The 19082-nt window shown below is 32.4% G+C and overlaps 1 protein-coding gene across 1 annotated transcript; it reads right to left on the bottom strand.

Annotated features, from left to right (window-relative positions):
* Positions 1-142: 142 nt before the first annotated feature.
* LOC105202691 (peptidyl-prolyl cis-trans isomerase G) lies at positions 143-11274 on the bottom strand. The gene is made up of 15 exons (XM_039455440.1): positions 11073-11274; positions 9703-9769; positions 7103-7431; positions 6739-6857; positions 4880-4905; positions 4675-4787; positions 4484-4588; positions 4298-4404; positions 4071-4164; positions 3304-3886; positions 2367-2903; positions 1828-1956; positions 1327-1500; positions 1101-1243; positions 143-1003 (listed from the first exon to the last, which is right to left on the bottom strand). The coding sequence occupies exons 1-15, from the start codon at positions 11272-11274 to the stop codon at positions 897-899; spliced, it is 2835 nt and encodes a 944-aa protein (XP_039311374.1). The 3' UTR covers positions 143-896.
* Between the last annotated feature and the right edge of the window lie 7808 nt (positions 11275-19082).

Below are 19082 nucleotides of genomic sequence, written 5' to 3'. Positions count from 1 at the left end.
AAAGTTTATTAAATATACATTATTTTATGATTTATAATATGTTTGTTAGAACATATTATATTATTCAATTTCTTAATTAGAGAAAAATATATATATATTGATTTTTTAGGCTAAATATATATATATATTTTTTAAATATTGTATTTGAAATAATGTATGAAAATAATGTATGAAAAAATAAACATTACAGAAGTGTTTAAAATGTTTATAAAGAAATCATGACAAAAACAATAAATATTTTGCCAAGGTTAAAGCATTTGTAAAAAAACTGAATTTACATATTTAAAAATATACAGTGTTCCTAACTATAAATAAACAAAGCTATAAATAAGCTTTATGTTTATTTATCAGGTACTTGTCAGTTCATTAATTTGAATATTTTCGATTATCCGTAGCTCATTAATATATAGCACCTCTGCCAAGAAAGTGATATAAAGTCAATATCTTTCGAATTTCGAATTGTTCTAAATAGAGAGTGACACATGTGGGACACCTGAACAAAACTATCAAAATTGACTATATAACATATTTAGATAAAATATGTTACATGACACAAATTAAAATAAGGATCTAATAATATTAAAACAAAATTAAATGTCCACATAATATGTAAAATCAATAAAATTTACCGTTCTTTTGAAAAACTATAAAATTCGGTAAACTAAAGAAATAAGTATTCGAAAAAAAGTCAAATATATCGAATAATCGAAAATTTCAATGTTTGCATGCTCCTAACATTGACTATTTATTGTAGTAAAAGAGCAGAATTGAAACACATTGTATGCGTACATCGTATGCATGAGTACAGATACAAGTGCGTTTCTTCTGTCAATTTACCTTAATAATCTTCTTAATATTATCTAAATTATACTTATATAACTATTAATATACATATATCATATATTTTTCTTATTTCTTAAATCTGCTTGGAGTTGTTTGAGTTCCTCCAAGAAATCGAAACCAGAAGATCCTTTTCTCCTTGCTTCTTTTTGTTTCGTATCATCTATTAAAAAAATATAATTGCCATAAGTACTGTAGATAAACTTTGGTACCTATATGTATGTACACACTATATTAATAATAAAAATTAATTCTCTTACCAAGATCTGAGTACGCTGATTGACAAAATTCTCGACGACCTCCAATTCCTATCGAATATTTGCATAAAGGTTCGTGGTTTCTGCAGTCCAATACTTTAAACGCTTCATCTTGATGTGAAAAGGTCACGAATCCGTACTTATTGCTGTAATAAATTACATATTGCAGATGAGAATAATTGTCATATAATTTCCAGAAAATAACAAAGTGAATAGTGAAGATACATACCCATTTGAAAAATGTATGCTAATACGTTCAATTCTTCCAAATGGTCTAAATATGTGATATAGGTTAGATTCAGTAGCGTTTGCATCCAAGTCTCCTATATGGATCACTCTTCGTTCGTCTATTTCATTTTGCTTTCTTTTGTTGTGGTAATTGGTGGAGAAAGGTGGCGATCTCCTTTAATAAATTATAAAAAATAATTAAACAATCTTCATTCAAACTTGTATTGTGCCATGTTTAAAGGATTTTATTAAATATATATGATTATATATTTATTTAATTAAGTTTATATATAAGTATTACCGTTTATTTTAAATGTTATCTTAATTTATATAATTTTATAGTTATAATAAATTAATAAAACAGTATATAAATAAACTTCTCAATTGGCAACACGCTATTTAAAATTAAACCCAATGTAATAAATTGTAATAGGAAAGTTAAACGAATATTCATTTTTTTGTCAATAGAAATTGCATCCATATGTATTTCAAAATATTTTACCTGTAACTTTCATGATTATAGCGATTGGAAGTGGAACATCTGTCATATCTGTCATAACTTCTTTCTACATCGCTGCTCCTTTGATGATTAAACAATCTATTCTTTTTCGAGGAAGAGGAAGAGGAAGACCTATTAACATAATTTTTATAAAAATTATAATACATTTCTATTGAAATCAATCTTGTCAACTAATGTAATTTTTGTAATGTAAATTTCGTTTATTATACAACTCTAATTAAAATTTTTTCAATAAATAATAATACTAATATATAAACCTAAATAAAATTTCTCATTATATTTTAATTTCAATGAATTTATCCCATGGAATTTAGAATTTGAAAGAGTGTTATTTTTATTAATCAAAAAAACTAATAATTTAAAAATGATAAATAATTAAAGATACTAATAAAAGATAAATAACTGAAGAAAGGCAAAAATACAGAGATATAAGTTGATTCGAGAAAATGTAATTATTCTAGAATCATCCTATGCATATAATTGATTGTATATTTTGTGTCTCACTTTTCTTCGTTACATACCTTGAACTGGATCCAGATCTGATATAGGACTCAGGAGTAGTCGTCAGCGGTGAACTGCTGTTCGAGCTAATGGAGCTGCGTCGATGACTTATTGTTCGACGACGAGGTCTACTCCTACTCCTATTTCTACTTATGCTTCTGCTATTTGTATTCCTGCTCCTGTTTCTACTTCTTCTCCTTCCAGTCCTGCTTTGGTATCTATTTCTGCTATTGCTTCTACGTCTCCTTCTGTCTCTACTCCTACTTCTACTCCTCCTCTTGTTACTGTTTCTACTCCTGCTTCTGCTCCTGCTGGTGCTACTACTTGTACTCCTACTGCTTGTGCTGCTGCTTGTGCTCCTGCTTCTCTTTCTGCTGTCTCTGTTTCTACTCTTGCTCCTGCTCCTCTTTAAGCTCTTGTTTTTGCTCCTGCTTCTGCGCCTCTTGCTTCTACTTTTTGATCTAGATCGACTTAAACTGCGAGACAATCTTTTGCAGGACTCTTGTCTTTCATTTTTTGTACTTTCCTCCTTATTTTCCTTATTCTCTCTTTCTTCTCTATATTACAAATTATTATAATTAGAATAGGAAAATAATGACACAAAAAAAATTCTTGTAAGATTTTACAATTATTTTTCTCAAGAAAGAGAAAGCTAAGGAAAATTATCTTAAATATGTTAAAGCTGACTAGTTTTTTCAAAAAATCTTTTCTAAAAAATATGTAATTGTTAGTATATTGTAGCATTATTTAATATGAACAAAATCGTTTTATCAAATTATTTGTGTTATAATGGTAATTAATTTAAATTGCTGTTTAAGCACAGAACATTTGAATAAGAAAGTTCATCTAAAGATACAATCTTTAATGAATTTTAATGTCTAAAAAATAATCTTAACATAATTAATAATAAAAATATTTATTTTTTGTATGTGCGCGCGCGTGTGTGTGTTTGCTTACCCTTCTTTTTCCTCCAGCAATAACTTTTTAGAAAGTTCAATGTCAATTTCATTTCTTTGTATACCCATGTCGCAAGTAGATGCGTCTAATTTGTCTTTTTCTTCTTCTATGTTCCATTTACTTTTTGTAATCTGCAAGGTTTCTTTATCATTGTTTCTTCTATTACGGTATTCTTGTAAATTAATTTTTTTTCTGTATTCCATTTTCACTTCTTGCATATTTTGTACTTCGTTGTTTGTCACTAGATTTTCATTAGAGATTTCGTTGTTTGTTACTATATTTTCATTAGAGACTTCGTTGTTTGTCACTATATTTTCATTAGAGACTTCATTGTTTGTCACTAAATTTTCATTAGAGACTTTGTTGATTGTCACTTTATTTTCTTTTAAGACTTCGCTGTTTATCGCTATATTTTGAGTCATTTTCAATCGTCGTTTTATTATCCTTTGTGCCCAAGGTGACTTGATTGTCGATATGTCTAACTTGCTAGGAAGTTTTTGACAATTTTTATTTTTAGTCAAATTATCCTTCACTCCATTTTTTAAGACTGCTGGGTTTTTACATTGGTTCAAGGATATAGTTTCTACAAAAAAAAAAAAGATAACTTTAATGTTGGTAAATTTAATGTTAAATGGAAGAGATTGGTTTCTCTCTAATAATAAAATTATTTATAACAAATCAAATTAACAATTACTTATAATAAATTACATTTTTGTTGTTTAATTGAAATAATTTTTTGCTATTGGTAGATTATTTATTGTATTTACCATTGTTACTGCAGCTTTCTTCGGAGCTGGCAGTTTTTGCATAGCTATGCTCAAACTGTAGCTGCAATGAAGTAGTATTTGCCGTGGTTGTTTCCTTAAAAAATGCGATATAGTAATAAATATTTCGTATCAAAGATTTTATAACAGTTGATTATATAAGACAAACAGATGAGCGTATTTTATATCCATATTTAAATCATGTTATAACATTTAAAAAAAGGACTTACTTGGCAACTGTGGTTTGGCAACTGTGGCTTACTGGTTTCATTAGTTTCTTTAACAACGGACTCAAATTTATCCAGCAAACTTACAGGATCAGTAGCTGTTAAATAATCTAATAAAAAATTGATGTTAATAAAATATTACAATGCTTATTTTTACCTAATAATTTCTATATAAATTAATTTAAATACCTGGAACGTCTTTTTCTTCTTCTTCAATGTTGTTTGTTTCTTTTTCAATGTTGTTTGTTTCTTTTTCAATGTTGTTTGTTTCTTCTTCAATGTTGTTTGTTTCTTCTTTAATGGTTAAAACAAAAAAAAGATATTTTATAGCAATATTAACAAGATGATAAAAAAGAATTTAATAATTTTTTATAACAAACCTGTTTTTTGTTTCTCTGCTTTTTGTTCCTCAGTTTTTTGTTTCTCAGTTTTTTGTTCTTCTGGTTTTTGTTCCTCTATTTTTTCTTCAGCTTCCTCTGAATATATATTTAAACTGTAAATTGAAAAAATAAATTTATTTATATATTGTACATTACAATTATATTATATAGATATATATGCAGCGGATATGAGTAATATACTTACTTTTCTAAAGGTTGCTCCTTGAGGACCTTCAACAAAAAATATATTTTAGTTTTATTATTTAATATAGATTCTAATATAACATTTCTTAACTTCCGTTTGTTAATTATTATATATTGATTTAAGAAAGAAAATGCAGAGTTACAAAATTAAAAATATCTATATTTCTTTTTTCATCTCTAGATTAATATATTCGAATCATCTCTTTTTTTTCCATTACATAATATGATTTCCCTAATTATTCTGAGTAAAAGTATTAAGCTAGATTTAACGAAAAATCAATAATTTAAAATTCTTATATGATTGAACATATAGTCCTCACACTGATCAAAATACAGTTGGGATCGTGTAAATAAATTGCATGTACATGAAACGAAAGATTCTGCATTATGTAGTCACGGTCAAATTCTATTTCTGATCTTATCTTGACAAAAGCCTATGCCAAAAATAAACACTCCACAAAACTAGATAATATAACTATATTCTATTAATAAAAATAATAAAACGTCAATAAAAACGATATTTTTAGATGATAAAGATATTTTTCACTAAGGTTATATTTTATAACACTTTGAGATCCGTCGAGTATCGTCGCGATATAAGAATACTGAATGAATTTTACATTCAAAATTGAAAAAACAAAACACTAATTGTAAGTACATTCTTTTCAATTTTAACAAGTACTTTTATATTGGCACATGTTTATGACAAGAAATGCGACTCGATTCATATCAGAGCTAAAGTTTGTTATAATCAAATGGTGTAACAGTGTAATTTTTATAATATAGATGTGAATTGCACAGTGTAAGGGGGTATTCTCACTTTTAGGAATAAAAAAATTGATATTTTTTCCTTTTTTAAATAGTTTGAACTGAGAGAAAAAAAGAAAATACAAGAAACTTGCAAAAGTTTGCTTTAACATATACACTATTTGCAAAATTTTAAACGCGTTTTTCGTAAACTAACATTTTTAAACTATTGCCATCTCATCTAGCTTTTATCCAATTGATTCCAAATTTTTAGGAGATATTTAGACAACTACTACATTTATATAAATTCAAAATTTCTTTTAACTTTTTATTTTAACATTAGCTAAATTATTATCCATTTTGTATCATCGTAACTGTGAGTTGGTATTTTTTCACATGCTCATACAGATTTGTAAATAATTGTCAAAAATGTTTCTTAATATTTAAAAAAATTTGTGAAGAACAAATATCAAAGAAAAAAATTTTAAGTTTATAACTTTTATTACTTAAAAAAAATTCTGCAAAAGGGTATAAAAATGGTATTAAATGTGAGAATACTCCCTTAAAACAATAAATGTTAAGATTAAATATATGAATGAATTCTTTCCTTTTATAATATATAGAACGTATAAATAAAAACATTAATCATGTACATGCAATTCACGTATCACCCAATCATGCAAAAATCGCATGCAAAAACAGCAAAACTAAAATATACATATGAATGTCCATTTAAATAAAAATGTAAAGTGCGATTTTAATTAATTAAATACAAGAAATAAACAGAATTTCTGATCTTCCTAAGAAAGCAATTTAAAAAGTGGTCAAACAAAGGATTTAAAAATGGTTTAAAAATGAAAAATTATTTTGAAAAATATAGTGATTATTTTCAAAGAAAACTAATATTATTACAATTACGTTGTTATAGTATTTTTGTAAGATCACAATGCCAAATGCCATTTAGGGCGAGAGGCTGCTAATCCCATATTTTGATAGGGAAATTAAAATTGTCGCGATAAGCGTGGAAATCATTATTCTTTTTTCTTAATATTATCCCTAAAGACATTTTTTCACAAGCACATTGGTCGAGCGACAGTCGGCAAAAGTACTTACCTCCCAGAAGGTATCGTTATGTGTGAAAGAAATATCTAGCGGAGGCATGTACTCAAAATCATTTGTGTATTCCATTGGTGGATCACTGTTCAACAACTCCGCGTATTTGGAATCAGTATCTGCGACAGAGAAACAGCACCATAACAATGAGAGAAATACCGGTTGATCGACAAACTTCACACGAGCGACATATCTGTGCGCGCGAGCCACGCGCTCTTTCTTTAGGTTATGTTATGTTAAGAAGCGAGGGGCGCCGGGCGCGACGGGGAAACGCACGTGTGCGGCTCGGGCACTTGATGTGGGACGCGCGCTTTTCGTACACGGACCAACACGGACAACCGGCGATCGGAGTGCGTGTACGCACCCAGAGCCGGTCCAGCTGCGAGTGCCGCGACATGCGTTTCGCGACGCAAAGGTCGCGTCCACGTTACCGCGCTAGCTCGCCGCGCCGATGAGCCGCCGTGTGCCGCCGTGGACGGGACGAGCCAGCCAGCTGCAGGCGGCAGTGGTCGTCGATCGGCCGCGATACCGTTATTTTCTCGCGGGAACGGAGTGCAAGTTCGCAACGATGACGCGCAAGGTGAAGCACTAGCGCACACTAGCGCGACACCACTGCACGAGGACTCACCGCATTCGACGTAACCCGGGTGGACCGAGTGAACGAGCGAACGCGTGGCTTCCAAGATTCCCTCACTGACGTGCACATGGAAGTGATAAAAGGAGAGTGTCTCTGTCTATGTCAGACGAGGAGAGAGGGAGAGCGAGAGAGTGAGAGAGATACGTTGTATGCGCACGCGCTTGCTGTATACGCGACTCGTGCATTCGCGTACATACGCGTACTACATTCATTCGAGTGAAAGGAAGAGAGAATGGAAAGAGGGAGAGCAAGAGTGAGAAAGAGAGAAAGAGAAGCCGGCTGACCACGCGTGTCGCACGCCGCGTCAAACTCGCAAGCTACGATAACGTCAAAGTGACATTAAGTTGAATCATGATTGAGGAAAAAGTGACTTTTAATAATCATTTCGGAGCCATTTCATTTTAATGTTGTGTCAAATGGTTTTTTGTTCTGCCTGAGACTCCACGCTTTCCGAAATCCGTGAGTGATATTTCCGATGATGAGGATACGATTCGATGCTATACCGTAATATCAGAATGACTTCGCCAGTTCTCGGTAATGCCATTAATGCGAATTCAAGCCGACAAAGTAGCTAGTCCTATTATAAAATTCCACAGAATTCTTACTTGTGAATACAATTAATTAATCGTGTTCAATCGCTCGAACTTTACTATTTTACCGACTGAAGTTATCCGTTTGTTGTCTCGGACGAAATAAAAAGAATTTAACATTCAGCAGTGCGCGCAAATTGGCACGCGCTACATATAAAAAAATATCATTTCTACATGAAAAGGACAATTTTGCTAAAAAAAGAGTTCTACTTATATGAATGTTACTTATAAGTAGGCCAATCAAAATATGTTAAGGACATATTTTTTTTATTTGACTACCTAGTACAAACAAAAATTAATTCAACCGAACTGAACTTGTTGCGTATTGTATGTAAAGTATATATTTTTTAATATTCTTAATATAAAAAATAGCTAATTTTTGTGAATTTAAAAAACTATGTAATTTTAGAACTTTAACGCTTATATGTCCGCTTCTTTGTACTGTGTCAGCACCAGTGAACTATAATCTATACTAGAAGGCTAACTGCCAGCCTTCTGCTCAAGGCCGAGTCAAAACCGAGCACGTAGAAAGAAAGAGATAGTGACGAAGCAGATCCACGGTAATTGATTCTGTTCCTCGGAAAATTTTCCAGATTGAGAAATCGCTATCTTTTTACATACTTACAGTTCATGATTAACGTCACGACCAATAAGTTCTGGTCGTTACATTAAATGAACTGCGAATATGTAGAAAGATGGTAATTTCTCACAAGGAAAACCCTTGAAAGTGATTTTGCCGATTTTAATAAAATTTTATGGGTATGTAGTATTTATTTACACCTTTTCTGTAGTAAAGCCATTCGTTACACAACTTAGGCATTTCCGAGAAAATGACAATTAAATATTTCCAGCATCTATAGTACAGTTACAGAAGAACGATTGTCGAGTTAGCGATGTAGCATGGATTGTGAGGATGTCGACTGGTAGGCTTGGAGTCCCGAGTTCGATCCCCACGGATGAGACTTTTTTTTATTTAAATCTTATAATATATTTTTTAAATTTTATTACATATAATTTTTAAACCGTTTTTAATTATTTTATATAAAATGTTATTTAAAAAAAGTCAAGGAATTTAAAATGCTCTTCTATTATTAATCAAATTAAAATTTGTCATAAATACAAAAAATATGAAATGCAAGAGGCCTAAAAAATAACAAAAAATATATTTGCAATAAAAATTTACAATGACTGTTTTATTAGTTTACAGCTTTTAAGGTGATATTTATCGTAAAAACAATAAAGCACAATGGTTCATTGCACCAAACACATAAAATCATTGACGTTTCATGTACCTGTACACAGTCTTTGCATTTTATTTAAGAAAATTTGGAAAACAAACTTCATTAACGTTTTTAAAAAGACTTCTTTCATTTGTTATTTGAGATGCAAACCATGCATGTTTTAACATATCACAGAAGATTGGTGCGTTTAATTGATTGTAAACTAAAGAATTTATAGAACGATTTATAAACATTTATTTTGACGTTCTTAAAGCGGATATTGTAAATTTTTATTATAAATATATTTTTTTGTGCTTAAAAGAATTTTTTTAAAATTTTATTAATAATAGATTTTATTAATAAGAGCATTTTTTAATTCTTTGAATTTTTTTAAATAACATTTTATATTAAATAAAAACAATTTAAAAATTATATATAACAATTGCAAAATATAAAATTTAAATTAAAAAAAAATTTCATCCACGGGGATTGAACCTGGGATCCCAAGCGTATGTACCAGTCGACATCATCACGCCCTGCGCTATGTCGCTTATTCGATAATCGTTTTTCTGTAACTATAGGTGCTGAAAATATTTAATTGTCATTTTCTCAAAAATGCCTAAGTTGTGCAACGAACGACTTTACTATAGTAAAGATGTGAGAGAATACTACACATCCATAAAATTTTATTAAAATCGGCAAAATCACTTTCAAAGGTTTCTCTTATCAGTTGGGAAAATTTTCTGAGGGACAGAATCAATTACATCAATTGTGGGTGTACATTTATTAAAATATACTGCTGCAACGTGCACGGCCATACAATCCTTTGTTAGGCCGAGATCTGAGAAAGAGCGTCCCAAGAAGTATCTTTATCCTTCTTTAATCTAATTGCGCACATGTAGTAAATAGGAGTGGAAATGGTACAATCCCGTGAAAAGTATATTCGTGTTAAATCTATACAGGGTGTCCGAAAAAGTTTACTTATACTCTCGTGGATTGATAGAGCAAATCAAACTGAGAAGAAAAATCTTTTATCATTTTTCAAAATTCGCAATAGTTATCGAAATAAACATTAATAAAGTCGGCGAATGAGCGCATACTTTCCCTACCCACCCCACGCGGGGACCGTCCGTCGATCGCCAAGCCAGAGGCAGCCGCAGCAGGCGGTGCGGTGAGGAGGGAGAAGTAGGAATATCTACCGGCCAGCGGTGTAAGATTCCCGCTGAGCGACCGCTAGGTACACATGTACAAAGAGAGAAAGAAAGAAAGAGAACTTTTATTTCAATAAAGAGCTGTGCCCTGATACTTTCATACCTGAGCATTTTTGGACGAACGCAGTTTAGATATCTTATGGTGAAATAAGTATGTCTGTTCTAGAATATTCTAGAATGTCTGTTCTAGAATATTCTATCTTTGGAATTTTATTTGGCGAACGCAAGGAAAAAATGCCGACACGGAACGGATATATTGTGCTACAAGCAAGTCTCGTTAATTATTAAGAATTGTGCAAAATGGTACAAAAATTTTCTGCTTAGTTTAGCTTGTTCTATAAATTTGCGAAATTACCTTTCACGAAATTTTTGTACCATTTTGCACAATTCTTAATAATTAACGAGACTCCCTTGTAGCACAATATGTCCGTTCCGTGTCGGCATTTTTTCCTCGCGTTCGCCATATAAATTTCCAAAGTTAGAATATTCTAGAACAGACATTCTAGAATATTCTAGAACATTCTAGAACAGACATACTTATTCCACCATAAGATATCTAAACTGCGTTCGTCCAAAAATGCTCAGGTATGAAAGTATCAAGGCACAGCTCTTTATTGAAATAAGAGTTCTCTTTCTTTCTTTCTTAAAGAACAGAAAATCTTAACTCGATACTCACTTCGATCTAATAAAAAATCGAGGAAGACTGGATCCAGTGAAGCCCATTTTTCTTCGTTATTTTCCGTCTTTTCAACAGTTTTCTTTGCCACGGTCTTTGCCACGGTCTTTGCCACGGTCTTTGCCACGGTCTTTGCCACAGTCTTCTTCACAGTTTTCTTTGCCACGGCACTTTCTTTCTTTCTTTCTTTATCTACTTTCATTTTTGCAATACGTATCACTAGCTCCGGACCTAGTGAGACTACTCTATAATTATTCGTTTTTTGCACTTTATCTTCTTTTATTTTATTTTGTACTCTTTTTTTTATTCTTGCCATATTTAAAGTTTTTGCACGGAACGTTATAACGTTGTACTTACGTACGATGCCGAGAAGAAACTGAGTCGTTGTGACTCTTACATAAATTTCTTTTGCAGACTTCTTATACGCCCATCTGAACAAGTCCACCTATAAAGAGGAGAGAAGAGCTTTCTTTTCTTCTTCATAGGTAGACTAAGTCGCTTTTGTTCCCCCACCTAACGCCACTCTCCTCTACCCGTTTCCCCCATTTTTTCCTATACAGAAGTGCAGAATTCGAGGAAAAACCAAAACCTCTCGGACCGAATACGGTCGAAAAAAGAATTTTCCCCCTCCCACCTACTGAAGACTTAGAGGCCGTTGACTCAGAATTGCTGAGGAGCATTAGGGGAAAGAGTGGGGGTCAACTTTGAAACTTTTGCCTTAAGAGGATGCTATAGTGACCGAAGAACTTCCTCGACGTCGGCATTACAGATTATTTTTTGAGGGAGACCAGGCTATCGCTCTTTGTCCAACGCATAGATCTGTCTTTGATTTTCGATTATTTTGCCATCTGCAAAAAGACCTATCAATTACAGTCACTACTCTGCTTGCCATTGTTTACGTGCGCTAAGCGAAATTTATACACGTACAGCTGTTTACATGTTAAACTTTTTTGTTAGGCTTTTGATTGGAATGACACACATTCAGTGTTGTTCGTTAGAGTTTTCTAAAGTGTGGCCTGGTCTCATTTCATACATATGAGCTACAGAACGTTAGTAAATGACGAAAGTTAACCTCGGTTGACAGATCCACGAGCCGAGAATAAATAAATTTTTAACTTTTTGTTCGATTTTCTTGTAAAATTTACCAGCCCGCACTTTGTTTTGATGCGTACTTTTATTCTGTAAAAGGATTTTGTAATCTGTAGAGCCAATTCAAAAATTAATGAACACTGTAATGTGTCGGTAATTCCCGTCACTATAGCATCCTCTTAAGGCAAGAAAGTGAAAAATTTTTTCATTAACTTCAATGATAAAGAATAAATCTACTTTTCATGTTTCCACCTCAGAGAAAAAATATTATGATTAATAGTCCCCCCGAGGACGGACCCTTAAATCAGTTCCTTCACTAGATCTACTAGTTTATTTTCCTCAGTTCTTACTTGTCAATCAGTCATTGACTTATAGTCATTTGACAAAGATTGGATGCATTGCATTAAATGTACAGGTTGGGCACAAGTCGAATGCGAATCAATTTCCTTTTGCATATGATTATGCAGCTTTGCAACAGTGTGTGCTTTCCGCTTAAGCTTTCTGTTCTAATTGTTATGTCCGAGGGATTTCATAATTTTTCTTTTCGCTAATAACGAATATTTCTTGTTGTATCATAAGGAAAACGCGTCAGCATAAAAAAATTATTCCTGAAAAATATTACTTTCAAGTCACAAAGTCACAATAAAAAAAATAAGATTAAAATACAAACAAAAAACCGTGTATTGGCATAATCAAGAGCAATATTTAGTTATTTTGATGCAATGATTCGTAAGAACGGGTAAAGCTAGTATCTGAAGAAAAAAAAACTACTTTTTATTTAAGTCCGATGCTGATAAAAGATAAAAGTGAGTTAAAACATCGGACAAAAAATATCAAAATTATAAATTAAGATTTATGGCCCTGGCTTTGTTTGTTTAATGCGCATCTCGACGAGATATTTGCAGTAGCAATATAGAAAGCAAATGAATGATACAAAATTTTTAAGCAAATAAATGATACGAGAAATCGGGATTATAAGTTTCTAAAAGTGGAAATCAATTAATGAGAAATTTCTTGAGCGATTGAGTAATCTAATAATTTGCTGTTCTTACAAGGGGAGGACCAGGTGAGTCACTCTGGAATTTTGACCCTAATTTTTTTAATTATTTTAGAGACAAAAAAAAGATTACGTCTTCCGGCGTTTGATCGAATAGGCCTTAGTTTTAAAGTAATAAATTTTTGAAAATCGGCTACACCGCTGCGCCTTATGAGCCTTTCCGGTAAGTGTTCTCCCAACCAGTGCAGTTGGCTCCGTGCGTTAGGTGATTTTCTCGTAATCGTGAGATCCGAGTTCGCTCCCGGAGGTAAGCAATAATTTTTTTTTAAATGTTTTTATGTATGTTTATTTATTTTGATAATATTGATATAGTACACAAATTTTTTAAATAAAAAATTTAATTTAATATTACATTCTAAACATTAAATTTAATTTAATTTGAAGGGAATTTTATTTCAAGTAATAATATTTAAAATAATAAATAAGTAATAATAATATATAAGTTATTTATAATGAATAACATATGAAAGCAACGCATCTAAATTTTCAAACTGTTTAAATTTAAAACCAGTAAAAAAAACGGATACAAAAAGGTAAATAAACGAACAGATTTAATCCTTTTGCAGGTAGTCGGTTATGTTATCTATTACAAATAATTTATACAGGGTGTCTCAGAGCGATGTATACATATTATTACGATGAGGTAGAAGGGATCAACATAAATCAAAAAGTTTAATACCATTTTGCGATATTTGCAATAACTTTTGAGTAATAAAATATTAAAGTTGGCCGAATTAGAGCGCGCGAAAACGCCGCTCGCCTGAGCCGTAGAACCGCCTACCGCGGCCCGTCTGTAGGCGACGTCGCGACGGTAAGTGGGGCGCGGCGAGGGGAAGAATAGCTTGGCACCACAGCGCTTATGCCCCCGCACCACGCCGTGGTACGCGTCAACACTCGCAATCACGATTATTAAGTATTTTGTTTTTTGTAATATTTATAGTATTTTTTATAGCGAAAAACGAAAGGTTAAATAATTTGCGAATATAGCATGCTGACATCTCTCATTCTAAACCAAAAGAATACAGTAAATATTACAAGTTTTAACAACAGTACGAATTAATCATATTTGAGTCCCACCATTATGTGTAATTTCAAAAATAAATATAAATGATACTTTTTTTATACTTTTAAATACAGCATGATATTCAGAGAAAGTGTGCTGCTGATTATTTATCGCAGTTCCAATAAAATATTTCGCTCTACGATCATCAATTTAAGCACAGTTACAGCAGCAACATATTTTTTAATGTTAGATTTTATATTTTTTTCTTATATTAGGTGCGCAACTAAGTTCTCGCTGTTTTTTTTTTTTAATGAAAATGCAATTTTATTATGAAAAAATGGTTACAAATGAATCATTCAAAGTATTGCCCATCGCTAGCTACAACTTTTGCCCATCTGTCTGGCAGAGCTCGAATACCGTTACGATAAAAGTGTTTGTCTTTTGAGACTATCCTCGAATCAAGCCATTTTTTGATATCTTCATATGAGCGGAACTGCTGATCAGTCAGACCATGTGCCATCGAACGGAACAAGTAATAATCGGACGGCGCAATATCTGGGGAATATGGCGGGTGGAGTAGGACTTTCCATTTGAGCGTTTTCACGTAGATTTTAACGGGTTTGGCAACATGAGGCCGAGCGTTGTCATTCAGTAGAATCACTTTGTCGTGCCTCTGCTCTGTGGCCGTTTTTCGCGCAGTGCTCGGCTCAGTCGCATCAATTAAAGTCGATACCGTTCCCCAGTAGTTTCGTTTGGTTTCAACAGCTCATAATAAATAACACCAACCTGGTCCCACCAAATACACAGCATAACCTTCGCAGCGTGGATATTCGGCCGAGCCGACGACGTAGAAGCATGACCGGGCAGTGCCCATGACTTTCTTTTATTTTGATTGCTGTAATGAATTCATTTTTTATCACCTGTCGCGATGCGGTGAAGAAAACTCTTTCTTTTTTGCCGCTGGAGCAGTTGTTCACAGGTGAAACAACGACGTTCAACGTCCCTTGGCTTCGAATTATAAGAAACCCAAGTTCCTTGCTTTCAAATCATTCCCAACGCATGCAATCGCTTGGAAATGGCTTGGCGGGTAACTCCTAATACTGAAGCAAGCTGTTCTTGCGGTTGGCACGGATCCTCATCGAGTAATACCTCCAATTTAGCGTCTTCGAATATTTTTGGCCTTCCTTCACGCGGATGGTCGTCAACAGCAAAATCACCGTTTTTGAAGCGACGGAACCAATCACGTTGTTTCACTTAGAGCAACATCTCCATAAACTTTTTGAAGCTCTCGATGTGATTCAGCCGCCGTTTTCTTTGAGTGAAATAAGAAAATCAACACTTCCCGCAAATGACGATTATTTGGCACAAAATCAGACATTTTCACACAATCAAAAGTATATGACGCCAAAACAAAATTACTAACGTGTCAACGCAGTTTGTTTACCATATATCTAAGCTTGGTTTATGACGTTTTGGATATGTTTAAATCGACCAGTACTTACTGCTGGAGCCATCTATTGACAAGCAGCGAGAACTTAGTTGCGCACCTAATAATAATGTATTAAATTACATTTAATGACATTACTTATATTCACAGTAACAATGTGCTATATCATTACGTAAATATTTCTAATGAAAATTGTCGCTAGAACTAAGATAAATAATAATCAGCATGATACTATTTATCCGAGTGTCTTACCGTGTTTAATATAAAAAATATAAAGAAATGGTAATAGTTTAAATTTTTTACTTAAAATTACACATAATGGTGAGATTCAAGTAGTATTAATTAGAACTGTTGTTTAAGGAGATAATATTTACTGTGTTCTTATACTTTAGAGAGAGAGAGAGAGAGAGAGAGAGAGAGAGAGAGAGATGTAATTGTATATTTGCAAAATTACATTATTTAACTTTTGGTTTTTCGTTATAAAAAATGCTATAAATATTAGAAAGAACAAAATACTTAATAATCGTGATCGTGAATGTATAGCGTTGACGCGTACTACGGCGTAGTGGAGGAGCATAAGGGAGCGGTGCATAGCTAAGCTATCCTTCCCTTTGCCGCGCGTCACTTAACATTGTGGTGTTGCCTACAGTCGAGCCGCGGTAGGCGGTCCTACGGCTCAGGCGAGCGACCGCTTATCTCTTCGCGCGCTTTTATTCGGCCAACTTTAATATTTTATTACTCGAAAATTATTGCAAATATCGTAAAATGGTATTAGACTTTTTGATTTATCTTGATCCCTTCTACCTCATCGTGATAATATGTATATATTGCTCTGAGACACCCTGTATATTATTATTATTACTTATTTATTATTTTAAATATTATTACTTGAAATAAAATTCCCTTCAAATTAAATTTAAATTAATATTTAGAATGATATTAAATTAAATTTTCTATTTCAAAAATTTGTGTACTATATCAATGTCATCAAAATAAATAAACATAAATAAAAACACTTATTACAAAAAAAAATTATAACTCCGGGAGCAAACTCGGATCTCACGATTACGAGACAAGCACCTAATGCACGGAGCCAACTGCACTGGTTGGGAAAACACTTACAGGGAAGGCTCATAAGTCGCGCAGCGGTATAGCAAATTTTCACAAATTTATTACTTCGAAACTAAGGCCTATTCGATCAAACGCCGGAAGACGCAAACTTTTTTTTCGTTTCTAGAATAATTAAAAAAATTGGGGTCAAAATTCCAGGGTGACTCACCTGGTCTTCTTCTTATTAGTATTAAGAAAAACTTGGGAAAGTCAAAATTAACCAATAAAAGATCATCTAAAAATATTGCAAAGAAGCGTTGGTGAATTATTCAACGAATAAGTCAAATTTTTGAAATGAGATTAAAATAAGATCGCAAAAGTTTCCACCAATCAAATCTTTATCTTGCCCATTTGATCAATTTTATGCTCTTTTCTAAGCCCTATAAAATGTTTAACTTCCAAGCTTAACTGTCCACGCTTAACTCCTCAAAGTTCTGACTCGAAGCTATGCGCGATGTCGTCAACTCTCAAACTCCTTAACTCTTCAAGATTTTGACTCACAATCAGTAGCTAGACTCTGTACATCTTATTTTCAATTTCTAATGCTCAAGATTCCTTATTCGAGGCTGTGCTTGATGACCTAAGGACGTTCATCGGGTGTAATCATAGCCAAAAGTTTACTGCACGCTCGCTTCTCGGTGCATAGTGCATTCCCCCCCCCCCATTCCGTTTTCCATGCAAATACTTTTTCTATTGAGTGTACTCACGAGACAAGCAAACGGAGTTCGATGTTTTGTATGTAGTCCTATCCGCAACGTTGCCAAATCTTTGCTTTTCTCAATGTAGGCTAGTGTACATGCACATTAGCCTGCGTTGAGAAAAGCAGAGACTACATACAAAAAATCCGGCAACGTTGCGGATAGAACTACAAGAGATCCGGCTTTGTAATTGATTTTGTTAAATAATACTTTGAGAATTGACAGATTTCTATTTTGACGTTACAAAGGACAATAAGAAATTTAAGAAAAATCAGAATCTGACAATTATCGGGGTTTACTCTCAAGTATTGTTTTACGTCAATTATAAAGTAAACTGGCTTGCCAGAATGTTAACATTTATATAAATTTATAAATCAAATTAAAATTATTTTCTGGTACAGATTATTTTAAAAAGTAATTGTTTAAAGAGATTTACGAGTTTTATTAATTAATTAAAATTATGTTTTGACATAAAGTAATAGTCCTACGAATTGAAGCTATATTACCGTGATGACATAATTTTAATTTATTAATGTGAATCGTAATTCCATTTACATTATTTTTCAAACAAATCTTCGTATCCGAGTAAATTTCTTTGTGCAATTAAAAATTAAAACAGCGCGCAATCAACCGTAATATACCGCTCATATAGGCGCAGGGGACACCGAGTTTCTCCATGGTAGCACGTCGATTCGTGTCTTCTCTCTCGACCCAGCGTCCTTTATCTTTAGCAACCTTTACTTTAGTAAAGCCGTTTGTTGCACAACTTACAAGGAGTGGGCAAAAACTATAAAATGCCAAATGAGATAAATTATAGCTTATTCGAAAGGGAGAAATTAAACAAGTATATAAAAACTGTAAAAGGATTAATGTGAATGGGCCTTACTTTTTAAGAAAATTGCAATTAAAGTTTAATATTGGGACGTTTGTACGTTAAGTACTAGAATCTTGAACCATTATCCAAGGGAGCGTCGTAGCTGAGAAGGCTAAGTGCTAGTGTTACATTTTTCCCTTCGTGACGGATCGGGTTCGAATCTCCGCAGTATCATTTTTTTTTTTTTTTTTAAATCTTATGCTATTATATTTTGTAATACACTTGCATTATCTTTGTTATTTTTTAAATTAATTAATAATAATGTACTTACATGTAATAATAAAATTAAGCAAATTTTATTAATAAAAATATCTAATAAATTATTTATTATAATAAAATTATTTAAAAGGGAAAGAATTAAGCCTTAACGAGCAGATTTATTTCGAAAAATAATACACTTTAATTTATAACCTCTTATAATTTATACGTCTTATAATTTATAACGTCTTATAATTTACGATATTGTAGAAACTCTCAAAGTGTATTATTTTTCGGAATAAATCTGCTTGTTAAGGCCTAATTATTTACCTTTATAAATAATTTATTAAATATTTTTATTAACTTTTTATTAATAAAAAATTGATTAATTTTATTATTATATGTAAGTATTATTAATTAATTTAAAAAATAATAAAGATAATGCAATTATAAAATATAATAGCAAAAGACTTAAAAAAAATTTGATGCTGCGGAGATTTAAACCCAGTCCGCCGTGGAGAAAAAAATGTAACG

This window comes from Solenopsis invicta, chromosome 12 (genome assembly GCF_016802725.1).
Source record: "Solenopsis invicta isolate M01_SB chromosome 12, UNIL_Sinv_3.0, whole genome shotgun sequence".
Taxonomy (NCBI): Eukaryota; Metazoa; Arthropoda; class Insecta; order Hymenoptera; family Formicidae; genus Solenopsis; species Solenopsis invicta.
Note: the sequence above shows the minus strand (reverse complement) of the source record. Positions and strands in the feature narration are given on the sequence as shown.

Bases quoted from the DNA above. Each gene is read 5' to 3' on its own strand.
- LOC105202691 (XM_039455440.1), bottom strand. From the start codon at position 11,274: ATGAAAGTAGATAAAGAAAGAAAGAAAGAAAGTGCCGTGGCAAAGAAA. The intron at 2,904-3,303 runs GTAAGCAAACAC...TTTGTAATATAG, and splicing joins TTGCTGGAGGAAAAAGAAGG to AGAAGAAAGAGAGAATAAGG. The intron at 1,244-1,326 runs GTATGTATCTTC...AATTTATTACAG, and splicing joins AGCATACATTTTTCAAATGG to CAATAAGTACGGATTCGTGA.